The 21,603-nt window shown below is 42.8% G+C and overlaps 1 protein-coding gene across 1 annotated transcript; it reads right to left on the reverse strand.

The window, feature by feature from the left end:
- Nucleotides 1-372: 372 nt before the first annotated feature.
- flot1b (flotillin 1b) lies at nt 373-18,244 on the reverse strand. Its single transcript, XM_012821328.3, has 13 exons — nt 18,121-18,244; nt 15,168-15,229; nt 14,960-15,035; nt 13,545-13,635; nt 12,781-12,921; nt 12,017-12,136; nt 7,974-8,069; nt 7,733-7,885; nt 7,187-7,368; nt 6,732-6,777; nt 2,830-2,967; nt 2,474-2,638; nt 373-2,119 (listed from the first exon to the last, which is right to left on the reverse strand). Exons 2-13 carry the CDS (start codon nt 15,208-15,210, stop codon nt 2,099-2,101), a joined length of 1,272 nt encoding a protein of 423 aa, XP_012676782.2. The 5' UTR covers nt 15,211-15,229; nt 18,121-18,244; the 3' UTR covers nt 373-2,098.
- Between the last annotated feature and the right edge of the window lie 3,359 nt (nt 18,245-21,603).

Below are 21,603 nucleotides of genomic sequence, written 5' to 3' on the forward strand. Positions count from 1 at the left end.
TATGGTTTTGTGTAAGAGATGCTTAGAGACACCACCAAAAGCTCAGCTGACTTTGATAAATGCTATCTAGATTGCTAGCTTAAGTACTTTGGCAATGCGTTTGCCAATGTCGTGCTGTAAATGGTGTCCTTACATTTTCACAAGGTTCCCAACCCAAAGCACAAAACTACAGAGTGAAGAATCTGGGCATCAAGTGGGAACAGATGTGTTTATCTTTCCACCACGTGACGATATATCATCAAAATGACATTTAAGATGTTATTAAAAACTACGCCTACAATAACATTCTGTGGCTTTAAGTGGACAGACAACAAGCATGAGTGCAGAGCTGATTTCCATGCCTGTTGAAACATGGTCTTCACACAGTCCAGATTAGTCACAGGCTGAGGTCTCTCAGCATGTTTATTGAATATTCAACTATGTTACAACATAGGAGGATATTTCTGTTACATGTCCTACATCCAAGACTTATTGCATTAAGGTTCAATAAAAACTATAAAAGTATATAGTGAGGCAGGCAAGTCTTTTGGCAAGAAACATAAAATTCCTCAAGCAAAAACAAAAACACACCAGTAGTAATACCCAAGAATTGAAGTAAATCAGAGGAACATGGAACTCAAAATGGCAGTATGATAAAGTCCAATGTTGGAAGTAAAGCCATGATTGGCTTGTTAATAAAACTAATACAAGCTATTTAAAAGCAGGAATGGTCCAAACCCCATTCAGTGCATAGAGTAGGTTTGGTGTCATGAACGGAGGTGCATCGGCGGGGGCGAAGTGGGATTCAGGCACTTGTTGGTGACGGAGCACGTAAACCTCATCTGCCTCTGATTTAGAGGTATGAAATGCAATCCTGACCACAGCATTATCAAAGCACATACAGAGTCCATACAGTGAGAATTCAGAAACTGCATGTTTTTAGTCCTCAGCTTTTTCTTCATGATCAAATACTTAAGTCAAGCATGTGAGCTTGACCCAGATTTCAGAGCAAGTGGTTTATGCGAAACAAACTTCCCCCACAGTGTTTCTACATATCTTTTCCTTTGAGCTGCAAACGTCAAGGAAACCCATCCTTTCATGTCAGACACCTACTTCCTTTCCCCTAATACTCTTGCTTTGCCAAAATATGCCACAGTAACTTCACAGCCCAACAGATAATGGTAATTCGTTTTATACCATATATTGAAGATTCAGTCTTAGGTTTGTCAGTCATGGCTTCAGGTTTATTCTTGTACAATGGCGGCCACCAAGGGAGACAAAGCCTGTTCTCAGGTTCCCACTGACAAAAGACCAACTGAAAATGATTTTGTATTTAAAACTGGGATGAGGCAATTCCCACATCAGACCATTAAACTTGCACCATTATCAGATTCTGTTCAATACCTATAAACCTCAGATTTCTCACATTCCTGAACTCACAACAAATCTCCATCCCTCCAACCAACTGAAATGGACTGTACTGTAATCCAACACTTCGGGTCATACAATCCTGCACTGAAGAGGCCTGACACAGAGGCACACGGAAATAAATGCACAGATAAAAGGTTACCACACAATATTTGGTCAGTTTTTCCCGTAGAACAGGTTACAAATATGGCTTAGTATTGAGTATTGATATAAAGGGATTAAGGGAGTAAGCACTCTGAATGTCTGTGTGATGCATTGGAAAGAGTGTTCCATGGAGGGTGCTGACAATTGCAACAGGAGCAGCTAAGTACATTCATTGAAAACAGTACTCGCATGCATGAGATGACAGGCGACATTCTAATGAAAGTGATATATAAAGGTACATATGGTGTATATTTATGAATATAAGAAAAAGAGCTCTCTCATCTGTTTATACGGTTAAGTGTTACCATCTTCGTTTCTTCTTCCATCTTCTGTAGCCCCAAACACATTCAAACTAAAGAGCCACGCTGAAACATAACAAGACTAATGGTCTCCTACACTTGTGTGACTTAAGGCCAGGGAGGTCAAATGAGTCTAACCAAGCACTCAGGTACACGATCTACAGCTATAGGATAAGCAGACATGCACACACATAGGCACTATGGGTTAGATCTTCTCATCTGATTGGGTGCCTCTTCCAGCCAAGGCTTTAGCCGCGCTTTCCTGACACCTGTAGGACAAAAGAGGCAGAGACAGAGGAAGACAAAGAATGGCAGAGAGTTCTTTATTAAAACCAATAAAAAAGAAATATGATGCTACGGCCCTTTTCAATATAACATATGCTATCTGGGAGATCTAAGAGCTCATGGGTTTTCTATCGGTGAGTGCCAACAGATCACAAAATGTTTGTAGCTCATATTTCACTGTTCCTAAAATGCCACACATATTCCACTGCTCTCCCTGTATGCTCATATAAATATGACCAAACCATTACATGCACTATTCTTTGGAGTTCAAACTAAATAAAGTGTGGGGTAGGCATTTCCAGGACAGGCCCTGGACGTGGCCCTGCAGGTCCCCTTACCTGGGAGATGTTAATTCCAGTGAGTTTCTCCACAGTCTCTGGTAGCCTGGTCATGATCTCCAGCACCTCTCCAGCCAGCTTGGCTGCACCCACCTCAGAGCCCCCGCTGGACACCATGGTCACCTTCTGCGCCATGCACAGAGGCTTGGAGATCTCATCCGCCATCTAGAGGACAGGAGGGCAAACAAATCAACCAACCAACCCACTTGAAAAATCACTTCTTAGTTATCCAGCCCTAATTATTCTATTCAGTTAACCAAATGTCATCTATTCAGCTTTTCATATTAAAACATGCACTGGCAAATGTGTTGTGTGACTGGCGTGACTGGTGTGACGTGATGTCCTGAGCTCCTCACCAGAGGGATTTTCTCCAGGAGCAGGTCCACCATGGCTCCCTCCTTGTATTGCTTAAAGGCCTCTGCCTTCTTGGACATCTGCTCTGCCTCAGCGCGGCCCTTTGCTTCCACGGCGAAGGCCTCAGCCTCTCCCTTGATCTGCAGAGAGGAGGGGAGGAGAGGGGATGTGGGGAGAGCAAGGCAGCCAGAGATGGATCAGCTTACACAGGAGGAAGACACAGAGACAAGAAAGCAAGATGGCAAAAACGGGAACAAAGGACTTCAAGCAATAATCCATGAAACTGTAAGGCAGAAATGGATCCTAGGAATGGAAAAATCACAGAAGGCATTCTTCCTCTGGTAACTGCTCATTTGGTGGGGCCTAGGTGTTGGTTTATGGTGCCCCCAACAAACATTCCAGAGATGCATTGTCCCAATTGTTGACCTTCCCACCCCCTGCTGAGACTCTTATCTCAAACCTATGTCTCTGGTTCTCTCTCTGTGCTTTTCCATGCCGGGGTGAAACTAGGGGCAGAGAAATGAATGTAAGAGTGCTAAAGTGAAATATTGCAGTGTAAGATGATTTCTTTGTCATGTTTGGGTTTATTTGAATGGTCTCAGTCTGAGTGATAAAGTGGTCTCAGTCCTGCAGCTGCGTAGATTAGTTTTAACATGGATCTCAGAGACATGAGAATTCTGGTCTCTGTGAGTTGTAAACAAACACCCTCCTTGGATGAGAACCCCTTCCATTTGTCTCTGTTAATGTGTGATCCTAAGCACGAGAAACCACTGCTCATGTGGGTAATTAACCAGATGCAGGACTAAAATGGGTACTTAAGGGGAAGACAGTCAAAGAACTTGGAGCATTCTGTATCCAGATCTCCCTCACAACCGTGTGAGTAGTCTCTTCTAAGCAGCCAGGTATGTTCATGTTCTCTAAGTGTTTTTTTTGTTTCATGTGGTGTTTTAGACTTATATTCTTCACTTTAGACTTGTTGGATTTGTAAACTGTAGTAGTCACTTGTACCTGACGTAATAAATTGGTAATTCTGACCCAGAATTGTGCCCTCTTAAGAAATTCTTAACTAGAGAAGTCCTCTTAGGTTCTGGTGTTTCCACAGATGACGGGCTAGAGGTAGTTTAATGCCCAAAGTGGCCACAAGCGTAAAACTTTGAGGGAACTGGCTCTCAACTGGACTAGACATGCTACAGAGAACTGTTAATTGTATTATATAGTGGTGGTTTGCCAACCAGCCTCTGCACTGGATCGAATGGTTATACGGAATCGTACTACAGCCTGGCGCCCGTCACTGAACCAAGTCGAACTAACAAGCTGCAAGGTCCCGTAACAGGACTGTAAGACCTCTAAGGTAGATCCAGAATAGTTTCAGCCTGTGAATATTCATATTACAGACGATAGGTGTACAAAAGAATGAGTTGGAGATCAGCCTGCACAACCCGGTAGCAATTTACATTAAAAGCTAGGAGCTAAGGCTGTGTTCCTAATAGAGTGGAGTCAGACAAAGAAAATGGAGTCAGATTAAATATGGTCGTACTAAGAAAGGTGTTTTAATAAATGTTACGTTTTCAGCAAAGCAAGGAGAGAGACGCATCCACCCAAACCTTCCAGACGCCTATTCCCTTATTGGTCTAGGAAATTACCGTCTTACAAAACTATGGAACAGGCCTGAGCCAAATTAATTTCTGCTTTCTGCTACAGCCATCTCCAAATACCAAATCAAGCAGGTCTGAACCCCTCAACAACCCTGAATCAGTTTCTCTCCTCTCCTTTTCCAAAGCATCTCATCCTTATTTCTAAACAAAATGGTTTAGCTGTGCAAGACATTATGCCTTTACGTTGTGGAAGAAAGTAATTATCGGTAATTGTCAAAGTTGTGAGTGTGTGGAGAGTGAGAGTGAGAGAGAGAGTGAGAGTGAGAGTGAGAGTGAGAGTGAGAGTGAGAGTGAGAGAGAGAGAAAGAAAGAAAGAAAGAAAGAAAGAGAGAGAGAGAGCGCAAGCGAGAGCAAGGTTTGACCTGGTTTAAGCTCAGTCGGTAGTATCCTGCTTTATGACCCTCAATACCTATATCGTCTATAAATCACAATCACAGGTTCTCAAAAGGACTTCATAGACCACCACCACACAATATATGAATATTCAATGCAGTTGCAATATATATATATTGTCCACATTCAGATCAGTTTATATGCAGTTCAAACAGAGACAGAATCCAAAAAAACAACTCTACTATCCGTTCAAAGAGTAGAGAAAGTTCCCTGTATTCGAAACAGCAAGGAACCGTATCTTGTTTGTGTATCTTGCCCGATCACCTGTCGTCAGCCTGAGTGTGGGTATGCCTGTGTGTTTAAGAGAACAACCAGCCTGCAAGACGCAGTTCCCGGTGTTCATCAGGTGTTTCCCCCAATGCTCATTTCCGAGCCATTCCATTTACAGGGTGTAAAATGCGGTCCCTTGCCTAACGCAGCGTAGATCCAAAGCAAGACAGATGAGACGAGATTAGGAGCGTGTTTACTTTCGAAGGCTTGTTTGTTAACAACAAAAGTAGTTCACATCGGAAACAGCAGTTAAACAATCCACTTCCTGGTAAAGAATTCTCTATCAGGAAAAAGCACAGCAAGGTCACTTAGATGCATTGCTTCAAACTCCATAGGAAGGGATTTTCTGCCTTACGGGGTTACCCAGACCATATACTTCATCCCGTCCTGATCAACAGCAAACCAAATAAACCTCACTGCATCTAATTGCATAGGACATGAGTCAATAGAAAGAGCAGACGTAGCGCAGAGAGAAACATTTAGGTGAAGGCTCTGTGCAGTCACTATGTAAAAAGGAATAACAGGCCAAATAAGAGCCACAACTCTACCACATGTGACATTTCTCTATGGTCCACAAGTGACATTTCTCGAACATTATCTGGTGGGAGGCGGCAATAAAAATGTCGCCCATCTCATCCCTTTCTCGCTTGGGGATCTGTCTGCTCTTTTTGTATCAACAACGATTTCTTCCCAAACTGTGTCTATGTGTTTCAGGCTTTCAGCAACAGTATACATGAACCGCAGGTAACACAGTATGGCCACATACAATGCTTAGTTACACTACTGCTTTTGGAACACAGTTTGGAACATTTTCTCACAATTTAAAGGAAAATACCCATATCCTTTCAACTCCACTTTCCGTTCTTGTCTGTGGTTGCAAACAACCACAGAGACAAACTAAACACATGACACTTCCCCATGAGGAAGGCTCACCCACTCACGCGCCTTGGCGCCCATCCTGTCTGCACTGCTCACTCGCACAGCCCTGATCAACTTGATTCATTCCTCCCTCTTTCTAGTTCCCTATTCGCCACTATTAACAAGACACTTAATGGCAAATCACCATTAGCATGGGGCTATGGCTGCTGTTGTAAATAATATATCTGAGCCCACCCACAATGCATTGCAATGTCACTGAGGCAGGCAGACCCATGATCTGGTCTAAGGTATGAGATTCTCCTCATCTCCTCTTGTCTCGTCTCTCGCCACAACTCTGCTCAGAAACACATCATACACCACACATTCATCCTCTGCTACAGATCAAGGGGCTTTTTATCAAACTGCAAGAGAAAGTTGTAGAATGACTCAGTGCATGTGTATGTGCGTATGTGTGTGAGTCATTCGTGGTGAGAGTTTAGCTTGTGATGATGAGTAACACATGAGAAGATGACTACATTATATTTGCTTGCCTCTATCTCTGCTTTCAGCATTAAATCAAATCAAACCAAATCAAACCAAACCAGTGTGTGCATTATACAGATGCTGGAGGGCTGATGTCAAGCAGAGGAAATGACATCATAGAGGAACAAAACAAAACAACACAAAGTCAAACAAAACCACAGACGGGAGAAGACTGCTGCACTCACCCTGATGGACTCTGCCTCTGCCTCAGCCTCCATGATCAGCTGACACCTGAGAACGAGACGACAGACAGAGAGGGAGAGGACAAGAACAAGAGGGAGTGTGCGAGACAGAGACACACAAATAGAAAGTGAGTTTATTTACACCACTGTACATGTTTAGTCTGAGTGTGGCCATTTTTACTTCAAGGGATTAAAGACAAAAAAAAAGTTGATGCAACCCAGGCGCTGAGTAAATAGGAGAGAATCTGTAACGCGATAGCCCCCGCATCTGTCTTCTCACCTTCTAATTAAACCGTAAACCAACTGTGCCGACCGCATATTGCACATAAACCCTGCTAGTGGGAATGCAGGATCAAACATAAACTAAAAATAGGTCCCTCGTTAGTGAGAGGGGCGGCTGCTTGGGGCCTCTCGGGGTGGAGGGTGAGGGTGGGAGGGGTCTTCTGGGCTGGACTCACCGCATGGCTTCGGCCAGCTTCTCCAGCCGGTAGCGCTCAGCCTCAGCGGGCTTCTTCACCTTGGCCTCCAGCTCCTTCTCGCGACGCGTGATCTCCTGCTCCTGCAGCATGATCTGCTGCGTGCGCTCCACCACCATCACCTGCATCTTCTCCTCCTCGATGCGCTGCTTGGTCTTGGCCACCTGAGGAGCCACGGGGGTAGAGGGTCAGAGGAACAGAGAGGAAGGCACAGCCACTGCTCAAGATGGTCAACTAAACTCTGGGTCAATTTCAGCTCCACGGTTAATCCTTTTACACTCTCCTTCTATTCATCATGTCAGTCATGAATCATCTGTCTCAACTGAGATACTAAATTCAGTTTAGTTGGTTGCAATTTTTTACTTAACATTTCAGCTATGTTTTGAATGCTGCAACAAAATAAAACATACAAGGCTAAAGGGATAAATGGCTAAGCTAGAACACACCTGTATTAATACGAAACACATAAGACAGAAGCTGAGGTGTATATGTGTTCATGCAGGTGCACGCACGTTATGGTGTGTTTACCTGAAGCTGATAGGCCATCTCGGATTCTGCCTTCTTGGAGTTGACCTCCATGTCATAGATGGCCTTCTTCAGCTCAAAGTCTCTCTGCGATTTGGCCATCTCGATCTCATTCACGTACTGGGCAGACACCTTCTGCTGCATGGCATGGGCTTCCTGCTCACACAGAGTTAACATTGTCAGCAGCAGACAGGGATGAAAAGGAGACCAGAGGGAAGGGAAACAGGGACAAAGAAAGACTTGCCCTTATAGCAGCGTCTCTCTTGTACTGGGCTTGACCGATGCGGGCATCCTTCTGGACCTGAGCCGTGCGGGCTTTGCCCAGGGAGTTCAGGTAATCCTGAGGAGGAGAAGATTATCATTAAACTCCATTGTGATAAAAAAGTAAGACCAACAGACCACCATGCACAAAACAACATCTTTCAGGATGCAGGAAAGCACACCTGTTTTAGTTCCACAGAGGAAAGTGTCACTGCCGGAAGATAACAAATGATCCTATATTGGACTACTGAATCTCATTTCTAAATTTGGGGATGTATTACGTAAAAGTAATGCTGTGAGTAAAGTCAAAGCAATGCAGCATTTTATATTTGTATACGTCCAAAGGTACTTCTTAATAATGACGTTTGCCTCGGCCATGAGGTTATGTCATCAGGTGGTTACCAACAATCATCAAGTGTTGACCCTTAACCACAATACTCCTATTGCTTTATTAGGCACCATTGGCTTCGCTCCTTCCCTGACAGAAGTTACCACAGGTGATATTGCTCTAGAATGTCAGTGAGGACAGCCAGTACTTTCTCATGGTGCCACCTGTATCTGGGCCTTGCACCCTGTCAGGATGTGTGCAAAAGTTGCACAGTGGGTCTTCCCTTATCCTCCTTGGAGTGGTATTGTAGACGGCCCTCAACAGGAAGGAGATGCAAAAAAAGGCTGCAGCCTCCATAGGTCAGCCCATGTTATCTTTCTCTTGGGGAGGTCTCACCTTGTCCAGGTTCCTTCTAGACCTCCTCCGGGTTTCTTCTAAGCTCCTTGTTTCTGCCAGAACCATGGACCTCTTCTCTTTCAAGTTGGCTTTCCCCACTGTTGAATGAAAGTCGTTCTTCACCCTTGCCTTCCTGTGCAGGGAATACCAATGATGTCCTTAAGCTCGAGAATGGCCTCTGCTTGGGCCAGTAATACAATCTGGTTTTTATTCCAGCCACCCTGAACTTGTTGTCACTTGAGTCCCTGAAGGTCTCGGCAACCCTACACTTTGCCTCTCTGAACTCTCTGAAGATGAAAGAGGTAGTTGCAGATCTGATGTACAGCCCAACTGATGTGAAGCTTGGAGGGATTCCCAGCTACCTTCGGAGGTACCTTCCACTCCGTCCACAGCTATTAATGGGACTTCGTACACCATCAATAGCCGAATCAATCTGGGCAGCAGGCAGTGTTGATAAAGCCATGCTTGAAACTTCCCTGGGAGTTGAGATTTCTCGATGTTCCTCAGTCAGTACTCTGCTTGCTTCTCACTGCTAGAGATGTTTCTGTCCATTTCCCAAGGTATATAATGGGGTTGCCTGGCCTTGGATAAGCAGATTGAATTTGCCAGCGATGTTCCCTTTCCTGATAATAACCATGCTCCTTGATTTTATTAGCTTAAATTTCATTTTAGCCCATGTTGCTGTTATCAAGCTTGGTTAGGACCCACCTTGTCTGCACATGGGATGTCTTTGTGATGGTGAGATCGTCCACAAATCCTCTTATGGCTGGTTGTCAGACTCCTGTGTCCATCATTGGACCTCTGTTTCCTTTCCTGCTGCTGTGATGATGAGGTTCATGCCCATGTTAAACAGGATGGGGGAGACTGCACATCCTGCGACAATCCCTTTTTCAAGGTGTTGCCACTGCATGGTGTCGTCTTTGGGTTTAAAGCTTCATCCCTCCAAAGCAGCCGGAAATCATTCCCTTGATGTGCTCTGCGATATGGTAGTGCTTCAATGCTGTTTTGATGAGCTCATGGGAAATAGATCCTTAAGTGTTGGCCAAATCCAGACAGACAGACACAGACAACTGTCCATTCATCTTTCTTTGACCTGGCCTTGTCGATCATCTGACTGAGAATGGATGTGTGAACTGAGAAGCACTGAGAAGACCTTACATTCTACGATGAGCAGAGAGATGGTTCTGAACTGGCTGATGTTTGTGCTTATGAGTCTTCTCCTTCTGCCCTTTTTCATCTTGCCACTGGGATCTGGGGCTGGAGCAGATCTTGTCCTTTTTACCACTTGCTGGACCTCCTCATCGGTATTGAGCAAGATGGTGGGAATTCTGCCCTGACCATTTATGGGTTGGCACAAAGGGGTTGGGTGCGTGTCCTTGAGGAATGCCTCCACATCCTCTTAAGGTATACTCAGTCTCTCAGATTTGGGTTTCCAAAGACATGTTACATTTATATGGATCCTTTATGAACTGGGCACATCTCTTCTCCTTTTCCTTGTTCAGTTTCCTTGACCTTTACACCCTTCTTAGTCTGCTTTGGCATCTCTTTTATGCCTTCCCTTTCCTCAGCATGGTCCCTTTTGATCTCTTTCCTCAGACTGTGGATCTGCCTCTCTCTTCTGTTTAGCTGTTGGTGTTATCCTTCCTCTGTGCTATGCCAAATCATTCTCTTGCCAGGCTGTGTGTGGTTATAGCAAGTGTGTTCACTTTCCGATCTGCTGCTTCTGCTAGTGACTTCAAGGACTCAATCCAGATTTTCGTCAAGGATGGCCAATTCCTTGGTGCCAGATATTTTTTGGCCGTCTGATTTATTCTTTCATGGGTTTGGTCGGTGGCGTGTCATCTGTCTAGTTGCTCCGGTGGGCTTGGGGTCACACTGATGCTGGGAAATATCCAATGCTGTGCGGTGCTTCCGGACTGGAATTTCCCTGCGTCTCACCCGATACTAGGTATGTGCACTGCACTCAGTGTTGGGGGAGTTTTTAAACGGCATTTCCCACAAGTCAGCGTTTCTCAAATCTCGTCGGTACAGCCACTGCTAGAGTCAATGCTTGATGCTTGATCAATGTAATGCTAAGTATTTAGAATACGGTTACTCACTTTGAGTAATGTAACGGAATATGTTACAAATTACATTTTAGGACATGGACTCTGTAATCTGTACTGAAATACATTTTAAAAGGAACCCTCCCACCACTGGCAGCACTTGTGTCTCTCTTTTCCCACACTTTGACCTCTGGTATTGTTAGCGGGCATGCTGCAGGAGCATTTTACTTCTGGTGCCTCACCAGTTGGGTTGGTTTGAATGAGCCATCTCTTTGTCCATGTTTCTGTCCTGGCCAAAACTATTGAGTCTCACCCTGCCCCCTTCTTGGGAGACTCTGGGGGTTTTGTTCATTGTTTCTTTCTGTAGTTTTGCTTGGTGCCCTCTTGCGAGTGCTGTGCATGAGGTTGCTGGCCCCATACACCCACACCAGACTTTTTTTCCCTCAGTTGCCATCCAGTCTTTCCTGGATCAGTCACTGGGTGTCAAGAAGTTCAATATTTGTATACATCCAAGGGTGCTTCTCCTAAAGTCATTACATAATAACTGCAGCCTTTGTCAGGAGGTCATGTCATCAGATGGTACAGCAAGTAGTAGGGCCAATGATTTTCCGTTTCAAAAAAATGCATTTTCCGTTTCACATTTGGTGAATTCCGTTTTTTTTTCTGTTTCAGCTCATTTTGTTCACCCTGAGATAGATTGATGGCTTAAAATGAGTGAATAATATGTGCCCTTCTTAGATTGTTGTTTGCCAGCATTAACAGAACAGAAGACTAAACATTTTTTGTTTTAAATGCGATTGGGAAGACGAGCGCGTGAATGTGACTGAATGTGGCTTTAGCGGAGATCTGTGGGTCAACCGTTAAAAAGGGGGGCGTGGCCGGAGCAGAGTTCAGCGCAGACGTGACATTTTCTCAGTGGTTTTGTTCTTTAATTAATGTTTGTTCATCGTTGCAATCGTTGTTGTGTTTATTTGAAAGAAATATAGCCTTGCAGCCCAAAATACAGGGGAATTTGGGCGATTTGTATGAACAAAATGATGTTTCCGTTTCAAAGGTGCAATTCCGTTTCAAAGTGTTCATTCCGCGAATTCCGTCCGTTTTCCGTTATCGCGGAAAATCATCGGCCCTAAAGTAGTTATAGTCGAGTTACTACGGGTAATATTTTGAAATAGGTTAGCAAAATAATGGTTCATATTCATATATTTTTTTTAAACCATCAGTGCTACTGGTGTTAAAGTGCAGGGAGGGGAGACATACCTGGTCATCGTGCACATCTTTGAGCGTATAGCTGACCACATTAATGCCCATGTTGATCAGGTCGGAGGAGGCCACCTTGAACACCTGCTCAGAGAACTTCTTACGGTCCTGAAAGATCTCCTACGATGGATGTGTAAGTTCAGTTGAGTAAGTTGAGTTATGTGAGGGACATTTTCACTGTTTCATCAAAACAAACACAAACTCCCAAGAGACACTTTATCAGGATATTGAAATAAAAGACAGGAAGACGCAAGGACAGAAAATCCAGCCTGCTGACCCCAATGTGGTCTCTCAGCATTCACTCTAGAAGCAAACATATACATTTCAACATGGTCTTTGACAGTGAATGACGGTGTTTTATCATAAACTATTCTTTGATGAAGAACTAAGAGTATAAGCGTTTAACAGAATTACCATATGTATATAGTAAGAGTCTGCAGTGCACATTTGGATTAGTCCGATTAAGCCTGCTAACATTCTGATCACCTTCAGTAGAGATGACTGCATTCAAACACTTCCTGTTTCTGCAGCAATGGTGACATTGTGGAATTTTGTCTCTTTGCCAAGGCACTTAGTTAGCTTAGGATTGTGCATTTTGAGACCAAGTAGGCAGATAAATTCTGGTCTTGACACATATACAACGTGAAAACCGGGTTTTACCAAGTTCACTAGTTCCTCGAACAACAAGTGAACCCCAGATATGATCTAACACTAAGAGGTTTTTGCACAAAGCCAATGGCCATGATGATAGGTAGGTCACCTACCTCCACAGTGAGATGGGCGATGATGGCCCTCTGGTGGCCCTCCATTGTTTCCAGAGCAATATCAGCTATCTGAGACTCACTCTTGCCCATGAACATCTGGCAAGCTGTCATCAACATTGATTGTTGGGTGTCAATCTTCACCTGTCAGAGGGTCAAGCATCAGTACGGTAACCAGTGCTGACTAAATGGCATCTTGTACTGGGTTTTCCCTCAGTTGAACACTACATTATGCTGATACAGGGTATCAAACTGGAACCTCATATGGAGTGACATACTACTTCAGGCTTATTGTGCAATCTACTGAACTAAGAATTAACCACAGCCTACCACAGGAAACCAGACATTGCAGGATTGAAGGTTGGGTGGCCACATTTAGTGTGTTAAATGTTCCACATTCCAAACCAATCCAGCACCTAATGAAAGTGCTCACAGTAACAGTGCAGATTCAAACAGTTTAAAGATAAATATGAAGGTTTCTACGTAATAATGTCGTCAAATAACACATTGTGTAGTTCTGTGAGATTTGCATGGTAGTTTGAATGAAACTTTACTGTTGTTTTAAGGAAAGCAACAAGCCTTGTTAGTGTTGAGTTTCACAGCCTTTCAATGCCAGCATTTAATCAAGTTGTCTCCAGACTTTGCAGAGTCACTCCTTGCCCCAAAAAACGAAACTGTGTCAAATGAATGGCAATACAACTCCAGGTTGTTTAACCTGAGACTGGGCCAGTAAGTCAGTGGAACACAACTGGGTGTGTGATGTATACCTGTGCAATTCCAGTCACAGAGATAGGAACTCCATATCGGCTGTAGACTTTATCACTCTTCACAGTCAGTGTGAGGGTATTCAGACTGATCCTTAGAAAGAGGAGAGAAAAGGGGTTGAGAGAATAATTCAGAGGGAGTAACTATGGTGACACACAGAGTGGCAAAAAGCATTTCAGCCATAAAAGTGCATTAACTGGGAGTCAAGTAACCACACAAACACACCAGACCGAGATTCTCAGCAGACATGTTTGATTAAAATCATGTGGATATTCTCAAACCACTATTTCAGTTTGGTCACACTGAGCAAGATGGCCCATGTAGATTTTCATTGTTTTGCATTTGAACCAAATTACACAATTAAAGCTTCATTATGAAGCAATCAACACTGGCCAAATGTGTAGGGGGAAATTCAGTACCCCTTCATGCCAATGCACTCCATGCTCAGATTTCACTACGGTTTGAAAATCATGACATGGCAGTCTATTGTTAATTCCAGAATTACTAGGCTCTATATTTCCATCAGCCTACACTAGGCAGACCACAGATCACTTGAATCACTTACACCCAAATAGCAAGCAGTCAGCAGGCCACTATCAGTCCACTGAGGGCAAAGTTGGTGGTCCGCTGGCTTCTTTACTTAAAGTAACACTATGGAATTTCTGGAGCCGCCAGGTAGGGGGGTACTTTCTGCTGGTCTATTCAGTAACTTATTTGCTGTCTTGCTTTGTCTTGTGTTGTGTTGCACTTGCTTGATGTTTGACTGTGTTACGAAAGTTGTTGACGCGCTAGTTTGTCATAAACAAAGTAAGCACATTTTAACAGGTTTCGCTAAGTTTAGCCGCTAGCAAGACATCTCGTTAGCGATGCTAGCAAGCTTGTTATAACACGCTTGGACATTGATACTAGTAATAAGTGCTCTCGTGTCGGCTTCTTTGTAATGTTATTGTGATAGCAATGTTGGCTAGCTTGGCAGCAACTTTCCTAACACAGTCAAACATCAAGCAAGTGCAACACAAGACAAAGCAAGACAGCAAATAAGTTACTGAATAGTCCAGCAGAAAGTAGCCCCCTACTTGGCAGCTCCAGAAATTCCATAGTGTTACTTTAAAAAAAATGTCAGTTGATTTGTGATTGGCTCAATAAAGTTTCAAACAGAGAGGGCTGCTGTGCTGTTGCAAATGTTCTCCCATTAAGTTATGCATGCATGTATGTATGTATGCCTATATGCATGTATGTATGCATTTTGATTTGTATGTTCTTAAAAGCAATTGATATGCAAACCACTGTAAAAACTAATAAGCAAAAAGCCAGTGTCAGCCACTTTTACAGTCAATGAGCAACAGGCAAAAGGCACCTTTTTGCAATGTGTTCAGACACCGCTACATGTTTGAAGAGAATGGTTGTAAATATTTACCTTTGAATCATCTGAACACAGGGGAGAACAAACACTCTCCCACCATTAATCATCAGAGGAGATTTGTAGCAAAACCCTGTAAGATAGGGATGGAAGAAAAACAGCCATAACTGTGTCATACTCTCTGTACTTACCAAAACAGCACCAGAGTTATCTACATCTTCAATCTTCAATCAGATTTATTAGGTCAAATGAAATGCACGCTTACCTGAGACCACCATAGCCTCGTTGGGACCACAGGTGTAGAACATCTTGAAATATGTTTGGGAGCTGCAATGGGAGTTATTGTTTGTATTATTTAGAGATCTCAACTTGATCTGTGACTGCTTTAAATACTAACAGTTACACCAAACAAAAAAGTCCGAACTGAGCTAAAAATGAAACAGCTGAAAACCAGCATATATGGTTTAAGCTGTTATGACCACCAGTATGGTATGACGAGCTGAACCATGAAAAAAAAAAAATCACACTACGGTAACACATACCTTATGCGGGTAAAACTAGCTGGTCAGACAGCTTACGGCAGTGATTTAGCTGCTGACAAATCATCTTATATTGGTAGCTGGTTTTAGCTGGTCTTGGCTGATGTGGCCAGCTAAACCATCAAAAATCATTCGACAACAAATCTTAAACTAGTCAAACTAGCTACTGAAGCCGGGGGGGGGTTCAACCTGGAGGGACCAAGTTAGGTCCTAAGCGGCTAGCCGACATGAACTGATGTGCTTTAGTATCATACTATAATGTAATCATTAGAGTAAATCAAGACTACTTATATTCATCAGATCACATGGTTCCTACGCAGCATTTACCCTAATGTGTTTAATATGGGGCGCCGTTTGTAAAATGTTGCACGTTCGAAAATCCTGCTCAGTTTTGCTACATTTAGCATTTTCATATGGAACAAAAAGCACGACCAGGGGCGGACTGGCCATCGGGGATACCGGGGGAATCCCCGGTGGGCCGACGAGGTTGGGATGGTCCAAAATACCAGCCCACTACCATCACCATCCGGCCCTCGCTATGACTCCACCGGCACTCTCAACTATTTTCCATACTACTCAGAACACGTATAATTTCCTCTCGTTACTATACAATTACAGTTTACTGACTGATTTTTATACTCCTCCTCGCGATCTGTATTCACACTCATGGTGCTCATTTTTCGAAAATGTTCTGAAGTGTCTTCTGAAATGTGTTCTTACGGACTTCAGAAATTCAACATAAGAAACGATCTCCACCTTATTAATGAACACCTGAAAATGGGTTCTTACACAGCCGAAGTGTTCTCAGCTGTGCGGATTGAGGATGAGGATTCTTAAATTAAACGCACCTGGATTTGCATACACGCCCCGCCACGGCACGCAACCGTAGTGACGTGTGCCGTCAGCCCTTCTAAAACGGAGCGGCCCGTAGGGCATCTGGTAGTTTTGAGGAATTGCATTTAAGAAAACTCTGGGCCATTTACGACTGTTATTTCGCGTGACAGTGACAGTGATACAAGGTAAGTTGTGGCGTTGAATTGGCCAATGTTAGCTTGCTTTTCACAGATGAGGTGACGTTCACTACCAACTAGCCTAGCTAACGTTAGGTAGATAAATGTCCAAAATTGAGACCGTTATGATCTGGTAAAATAGGCAAGCTGGCGCTGTTGTCATCATCGAGATGATTTATTTTAACATGTTAGCCGTAGTCACTTGTTTACAATCGATGAGCAAGCTATCCATGGTGGTAGTTGTAAAGAGGGCAATCTTATAATTTCTAATAACTTATGTAAAATAAGTTAACCAGCTAGCTTGTTATGCTAAAATCACCGTGTTACACACAACACTAACATTATAAACAATGTTAATATGTTATCTAGATTAGATAGTGAGGTCATAATAACACATGAGTGTACTGATATTGGTTTTTATTATCATGTGACTATAATGCACCCGGGCCAGCAGAGTTAGTTTAGGTTCTGTTACTTAACTTATTGTTTTATGCACCTTCAACACCCCTACACACACACACACAATCACACACCCAGCATGCAACACTACTGATACCACTGATGTTCACACCCCATCGTATGTTCTATTCTGTTAATTTCTACAATATAGTTCATACTAATTCTACCCTCTGATTCCAGTTTCTTTATTGTGTGGATATTCATTCCTTAAGGTTCTGTAGTTATACGTATAACCATCTGATACTAGCCCAGAGTTAAGCCCATTCATCTAGCAAACTATACCTACCTTGGAGTGTTACAATAGCCAGTATCATTTTATTCCATGTGTCCATCCAGGCAAATTGGTGGATCCAAATGTTATTTTAAAAAAACAACATATATGATGTAATTTCTTTGTAATCATCCAAAATAATGTTAAGTGTATGGGTATTTTTCCAAGTAGGCCACTGACTGGTCGATACGTACGATGCATTGAATGGGCAACGCGCCGTGTAGGCTATTGAGTGGGCAGCGCGCCGTGTACTGAGTGGGCCGCGCGCCGTGTATTGAGTGGGCCGGTCTGACACTAACTCCCGGGCCACTTTTTTCCCCCAGTCCGCCCCTGAGCACGACAATATTCGAATGTCACTTTTTCAAGCATTTAGAGAGAAATTCATGTAAATTCATGCGATAACTTTTCCAAGGATATTTTTTTGGCAGTAACACAAAGTTGTTGAATAATATAAATGTTTCATCTAAATGTAAATGTTACATATAAATGTAAATGTTAAATATAAATGTAAATGTTAAATGTACTTCAACATTGTCCTTAGTGGATTCGAAATAGCCAAGGTTCTTCAAACTTCCCAACCCTTGACAGTTACCTTTAAATGTTGGTCGGCTAACGTTACAGAAACATAAATAAATAAATGGCTGTTTTGGCCAAATTACTACTACGACATTAAGCTCAGACAACACGGACAGGTTTAACAGGAAGCGGTGTTATTCGTATAGCGAACGCTAGTTAGCTGCCCAAGGCAAACAACAAGCTTCCAACCACTGAAGGAGAAACCTACGCTCTGTAACATTATATCTACAAACAGTGCAATTTAGAGGTAACGTTAGCTAGCATGCAGTTCATTTCGTGAGTTAAATCTACGCCAGTTCACATTTTTCGTTAACTTTTGTTTTCAGACCGCATTTAGTCAAACTGATTCTTAACATAACTTACCGAATGCGCTGTAAATATATTATTTGAAATCCGAGGTATTTCTAAAATCCTTTAAATTGTGTTGGCCTTCGACACTCGTCGACTGCACTAGTTAAACCAACTGTTTTACTGGCATGGCAAATACGTGTAACGTAAGGGGCTGACTCAATGAAGCATCGACCACGCCTATTTTAGAGCAGCAAACTGCACTTGTAGCCTGCCACTATTACTACTACCAGCTCCTACTATATTCCCACACCAATTGTCATTGCCAAGAAATGTAACCTATACATTTATGGAATGGATTAAACAGGTTGGTGTACAGACTGATTCCACGTCTGTATTATGGAGGCGAGCTGTGCCTCAGTTCTAAAATGAGAAGGCCAGTAGTAAAAATTCCGTGGTGATGTCCTGGGGTACGTTCGTCGTAGGATTGAAGCTAAGTTAATCAATTGGCCTTTTAGCCCGTTAAGATTAGCGAGCTGATTGAGAACAGCAAATATCGGTTCGTTAACGGCTGACCCGCATCCTAATCATGTGGTTAATTTCAAGCAGGCTAAAGTTATCATGGCATTTGCGCGTCTACCGGTTTGAATCTGCATGGTTGCTAGTTCAAATCCCCTCACCTCCTTCCTCCATGTAGTTTTACATTTCCTTGGCAGTCGCTTTGAATAAAAGCGTCTGTTAAATGACTAAATGTATTAATAACAAATGCAATAAATTGAAGCAGCGAAAATAAATTGGCTGTATTTCTCTCTATTCTTATCATGAGTCCACCGTAATCATTTTCTACAATAATGATATGCTATGGTGCAGGGCCGGCGATTGCTATAGGCGAACTAGGCGACTGCCTAGGGCGACAAATGGGTTGGGGGCGCCCTCTAGTGTCGCCCTTGGACCTACTTCCCATTAATCATAGTTAGAATAACAAGCAAACAAAAACATGTTTATTAATCATGATCATCCGACGGCGCCGCTTCAGCCATACGTTTACTTCAACCTGATTTTTAGATTTAATTGATGGTTATTGTCGATAGAGGGGGGGCGGTTGCGTTAAGTTACGTTACGTTAGTTATGTGAGAGCTCCTGCACACTACCAGGGTGGGGTGAGCCGTGGGCGTGTCAGCTACGTGAAATGAAGCGGTCAAAACCATCTGGAGCACAGGGACGAAAACGAAGAAAGGAAGAAGAGGAAAAGAAAGCCAAGTATAGAGGTAAGTCTTCTCATCTCAGCCATTAAGGTATCAAACGAAATACATGTAGTATTGTGCATCACCTAATATTGGACGTTTCATTGCTGTCACTTAGGCTAGCTATAGCTAGCTAGCGACTGTTACTTTGCTAATTTGCTACGTAGGCTATTACTAGCAAACGTAACTTCACTGATAACCTACATGGATGTAAATGTCAAAAGACCAGTATCTGGATAACGTATGCTAGTTATGAAAAGTACAGTTGCTGTCTACATTCATTATAAATGGCATACGTTCTGTTTAGTGAATTCACAACTAGCAGGTGCATACACACACAGTAACCATTTTGGGGATAGTGGTGGTGTTCACCCTTCTGTACAGTTCCTCCCCAGGAATATACTCAAATTTTTGTTTATATTTGTTTTTAATTGGCCAGATGCACTCAGGCAAGGTTTGCAGAGGCCGCTGTAGAAAGGACGCCTGATTCGCCTCCCTACGAACTTTGTAAGTAGCCTACACAATTAGTACTACTGTTGCTGTTTTTGTTTTTGTTATTGTTATTATTATTAGCAATTATTACTTTCATAATCACGTCACATTAATACTACTAATTGTAATCAGTAGCCTAGTATTATTTAGCCTTGTGGCAGTAATTGTAATATATCTACTACAAGTTACATGGTCAGATAAAATGTATTTGTACAATGCAACTATGTGGTAGGATGATAGAAATGACCAAATGCAACTGTGTAACGAACAGCATGGATGAACTCTGTGTTTAAATACAGCTGCAGGAGAAGGGACATCCAGTAGTACTCAAGGGGCCAGTAACACACAGGCCAGGAACACACAGACTGCATCAGGTGAGTCTATTTAATAGTATTTATTCAAGCCACATCCATACTTTAAAGTACAATAGAAACATGTTAGCATGTATTAAATACAATAGCTTGTTTTCTTAAAGAAGTTCAACCACATTCATGATCATTTCACTTATTATATTAAACACCGCTTGTCTGGCTATACAATATGCTTGAATACAGGTGAAGGTGAAGGGACATCCAGGACCACATCAAGCACTCAGGGCACCAGTGAAACTACACTGCCGCCTGCAGACACCTCACCCTTCACAATTCCTGCTATCCAGGGAGAACCTATAGATCCTGCTGACTGGCCAGCCCTCTGTGATCCGATAAGGACAGAGTTAGTTTGCAGAGGACCATACCAGACCAGTCCAGACTTTACATTTCCAAAAAGAGATGATGGAAGAAGCTGCCACCACAACCACTTCTACAGGAAATTAGTAAATGGGGAGAAAATCAAGAGAAGCTGGCTTGTATATTCAAGGAAAAACAATACTCTGTATTGCTTCTGCTGCAAGCTCTTTTCACAGAAAAATGACCACCTCATTAGGAGTGGCCTAAATGACTGGAAGAATTGTAGTGAGGTATTTGAGATATTTTGTAGTGGTACGTACAGTATCCATAAAAGCACTTTTGTTTGTAGAGGGTATAGTTAGGGTATAGAGGGTCATAATTTGCTTAAATGTCCTTACAGATGCTTAAGAGTGTTTTGCACAGTTTATGGAGTTAACTTAATCCTAACTTTGAGTGTGTAATAAATTATTTAAAATAATAAAAAAGAAAATGTTCTGAAACTATTCTGGTGTTTGTTGTCCATGCAACATTTATTGTTGAACTGCAATGTAGAATAGTAGAATTATAAGTGGGTGAAAAAACTGCTATGCAAAGTAAAGTGATGTTAAGTATTGTGTGTGTGTGGGGGGGGGGCGCAAAACTCAATCTCGCCTAGGGCAACCAAAGGGCTAGAGCCGGCCCTGCTATGGTGTACTAATAACACTCATATAATTATGAGTGCTTTGTTCTCCGCATCACCGACACTACACAAATGTACCACTCGCAAAAAAGCGCAAGACAGTCAATGTTCGACTGTGGTGTTTGCAATAAATGACTCGAGAAGGTCTTGTAAATTAATGATTCCTTGTCGGCTGAATCGGTAGCGCTCATACAAGAATAATGGATCTTGGCGATCGCAAAGAACTCTCTCCCTCCGCTAATCTAACTCTAATATCAGTCCTTGGTCAATGGGATCCCTCCTTTTTCCGGGGGTGTGGCAAGCTTATCCAGCTACACTTAAGTTAGCCTGCCCTGGAGCAGGTTAGTGCTAATCGATATGTAACTATGGTGATTTATCAAAAGTTGCTTCCACGAACCAAAAAGAGGGGCGTTTTTGATCTTAGCCTGAAAATTAGCTCGCTAAACCGCTTAGCGAGCTACGACGAATACCCCCC

Source organism: Clupea harengus, chromosome 11, assembly GCF_900700415.2.
Source record: "Clupea harengus chromosome 11, Ch_v2.0.2, whole genome shotgun sequence".
NCBI lineage: Eukaryota > Metazoa > Chordata > Actinopteri > Clupeiformes > Clupeidae > Clupea > Clupea harengus.

Excerpts from the sequence above, each read along its gene's own strand:
- flot1b (XM_012821328.3), bottom strand. The coding sequence starts at position 15,210 with ATGTTCTACACCTGTGGTCCCAACGAGGCTATGGTGGTCTCAG. Across the intron at positions 13,636-14,959 it reads TGTGTTCAGATGATTCAAAG|GATCAGTCTGAATACCCTCA; the intron begins GTAAATATTTAC and ends CCTCTTTCTAAG. Across the intron at positions 12,922-13,544 it reads CTGTGACTGGAATTGCACAG|GTGAAGATTGACACCCAACA; the intron begins GTATACATCACA and ends ACCCTCTGACAG.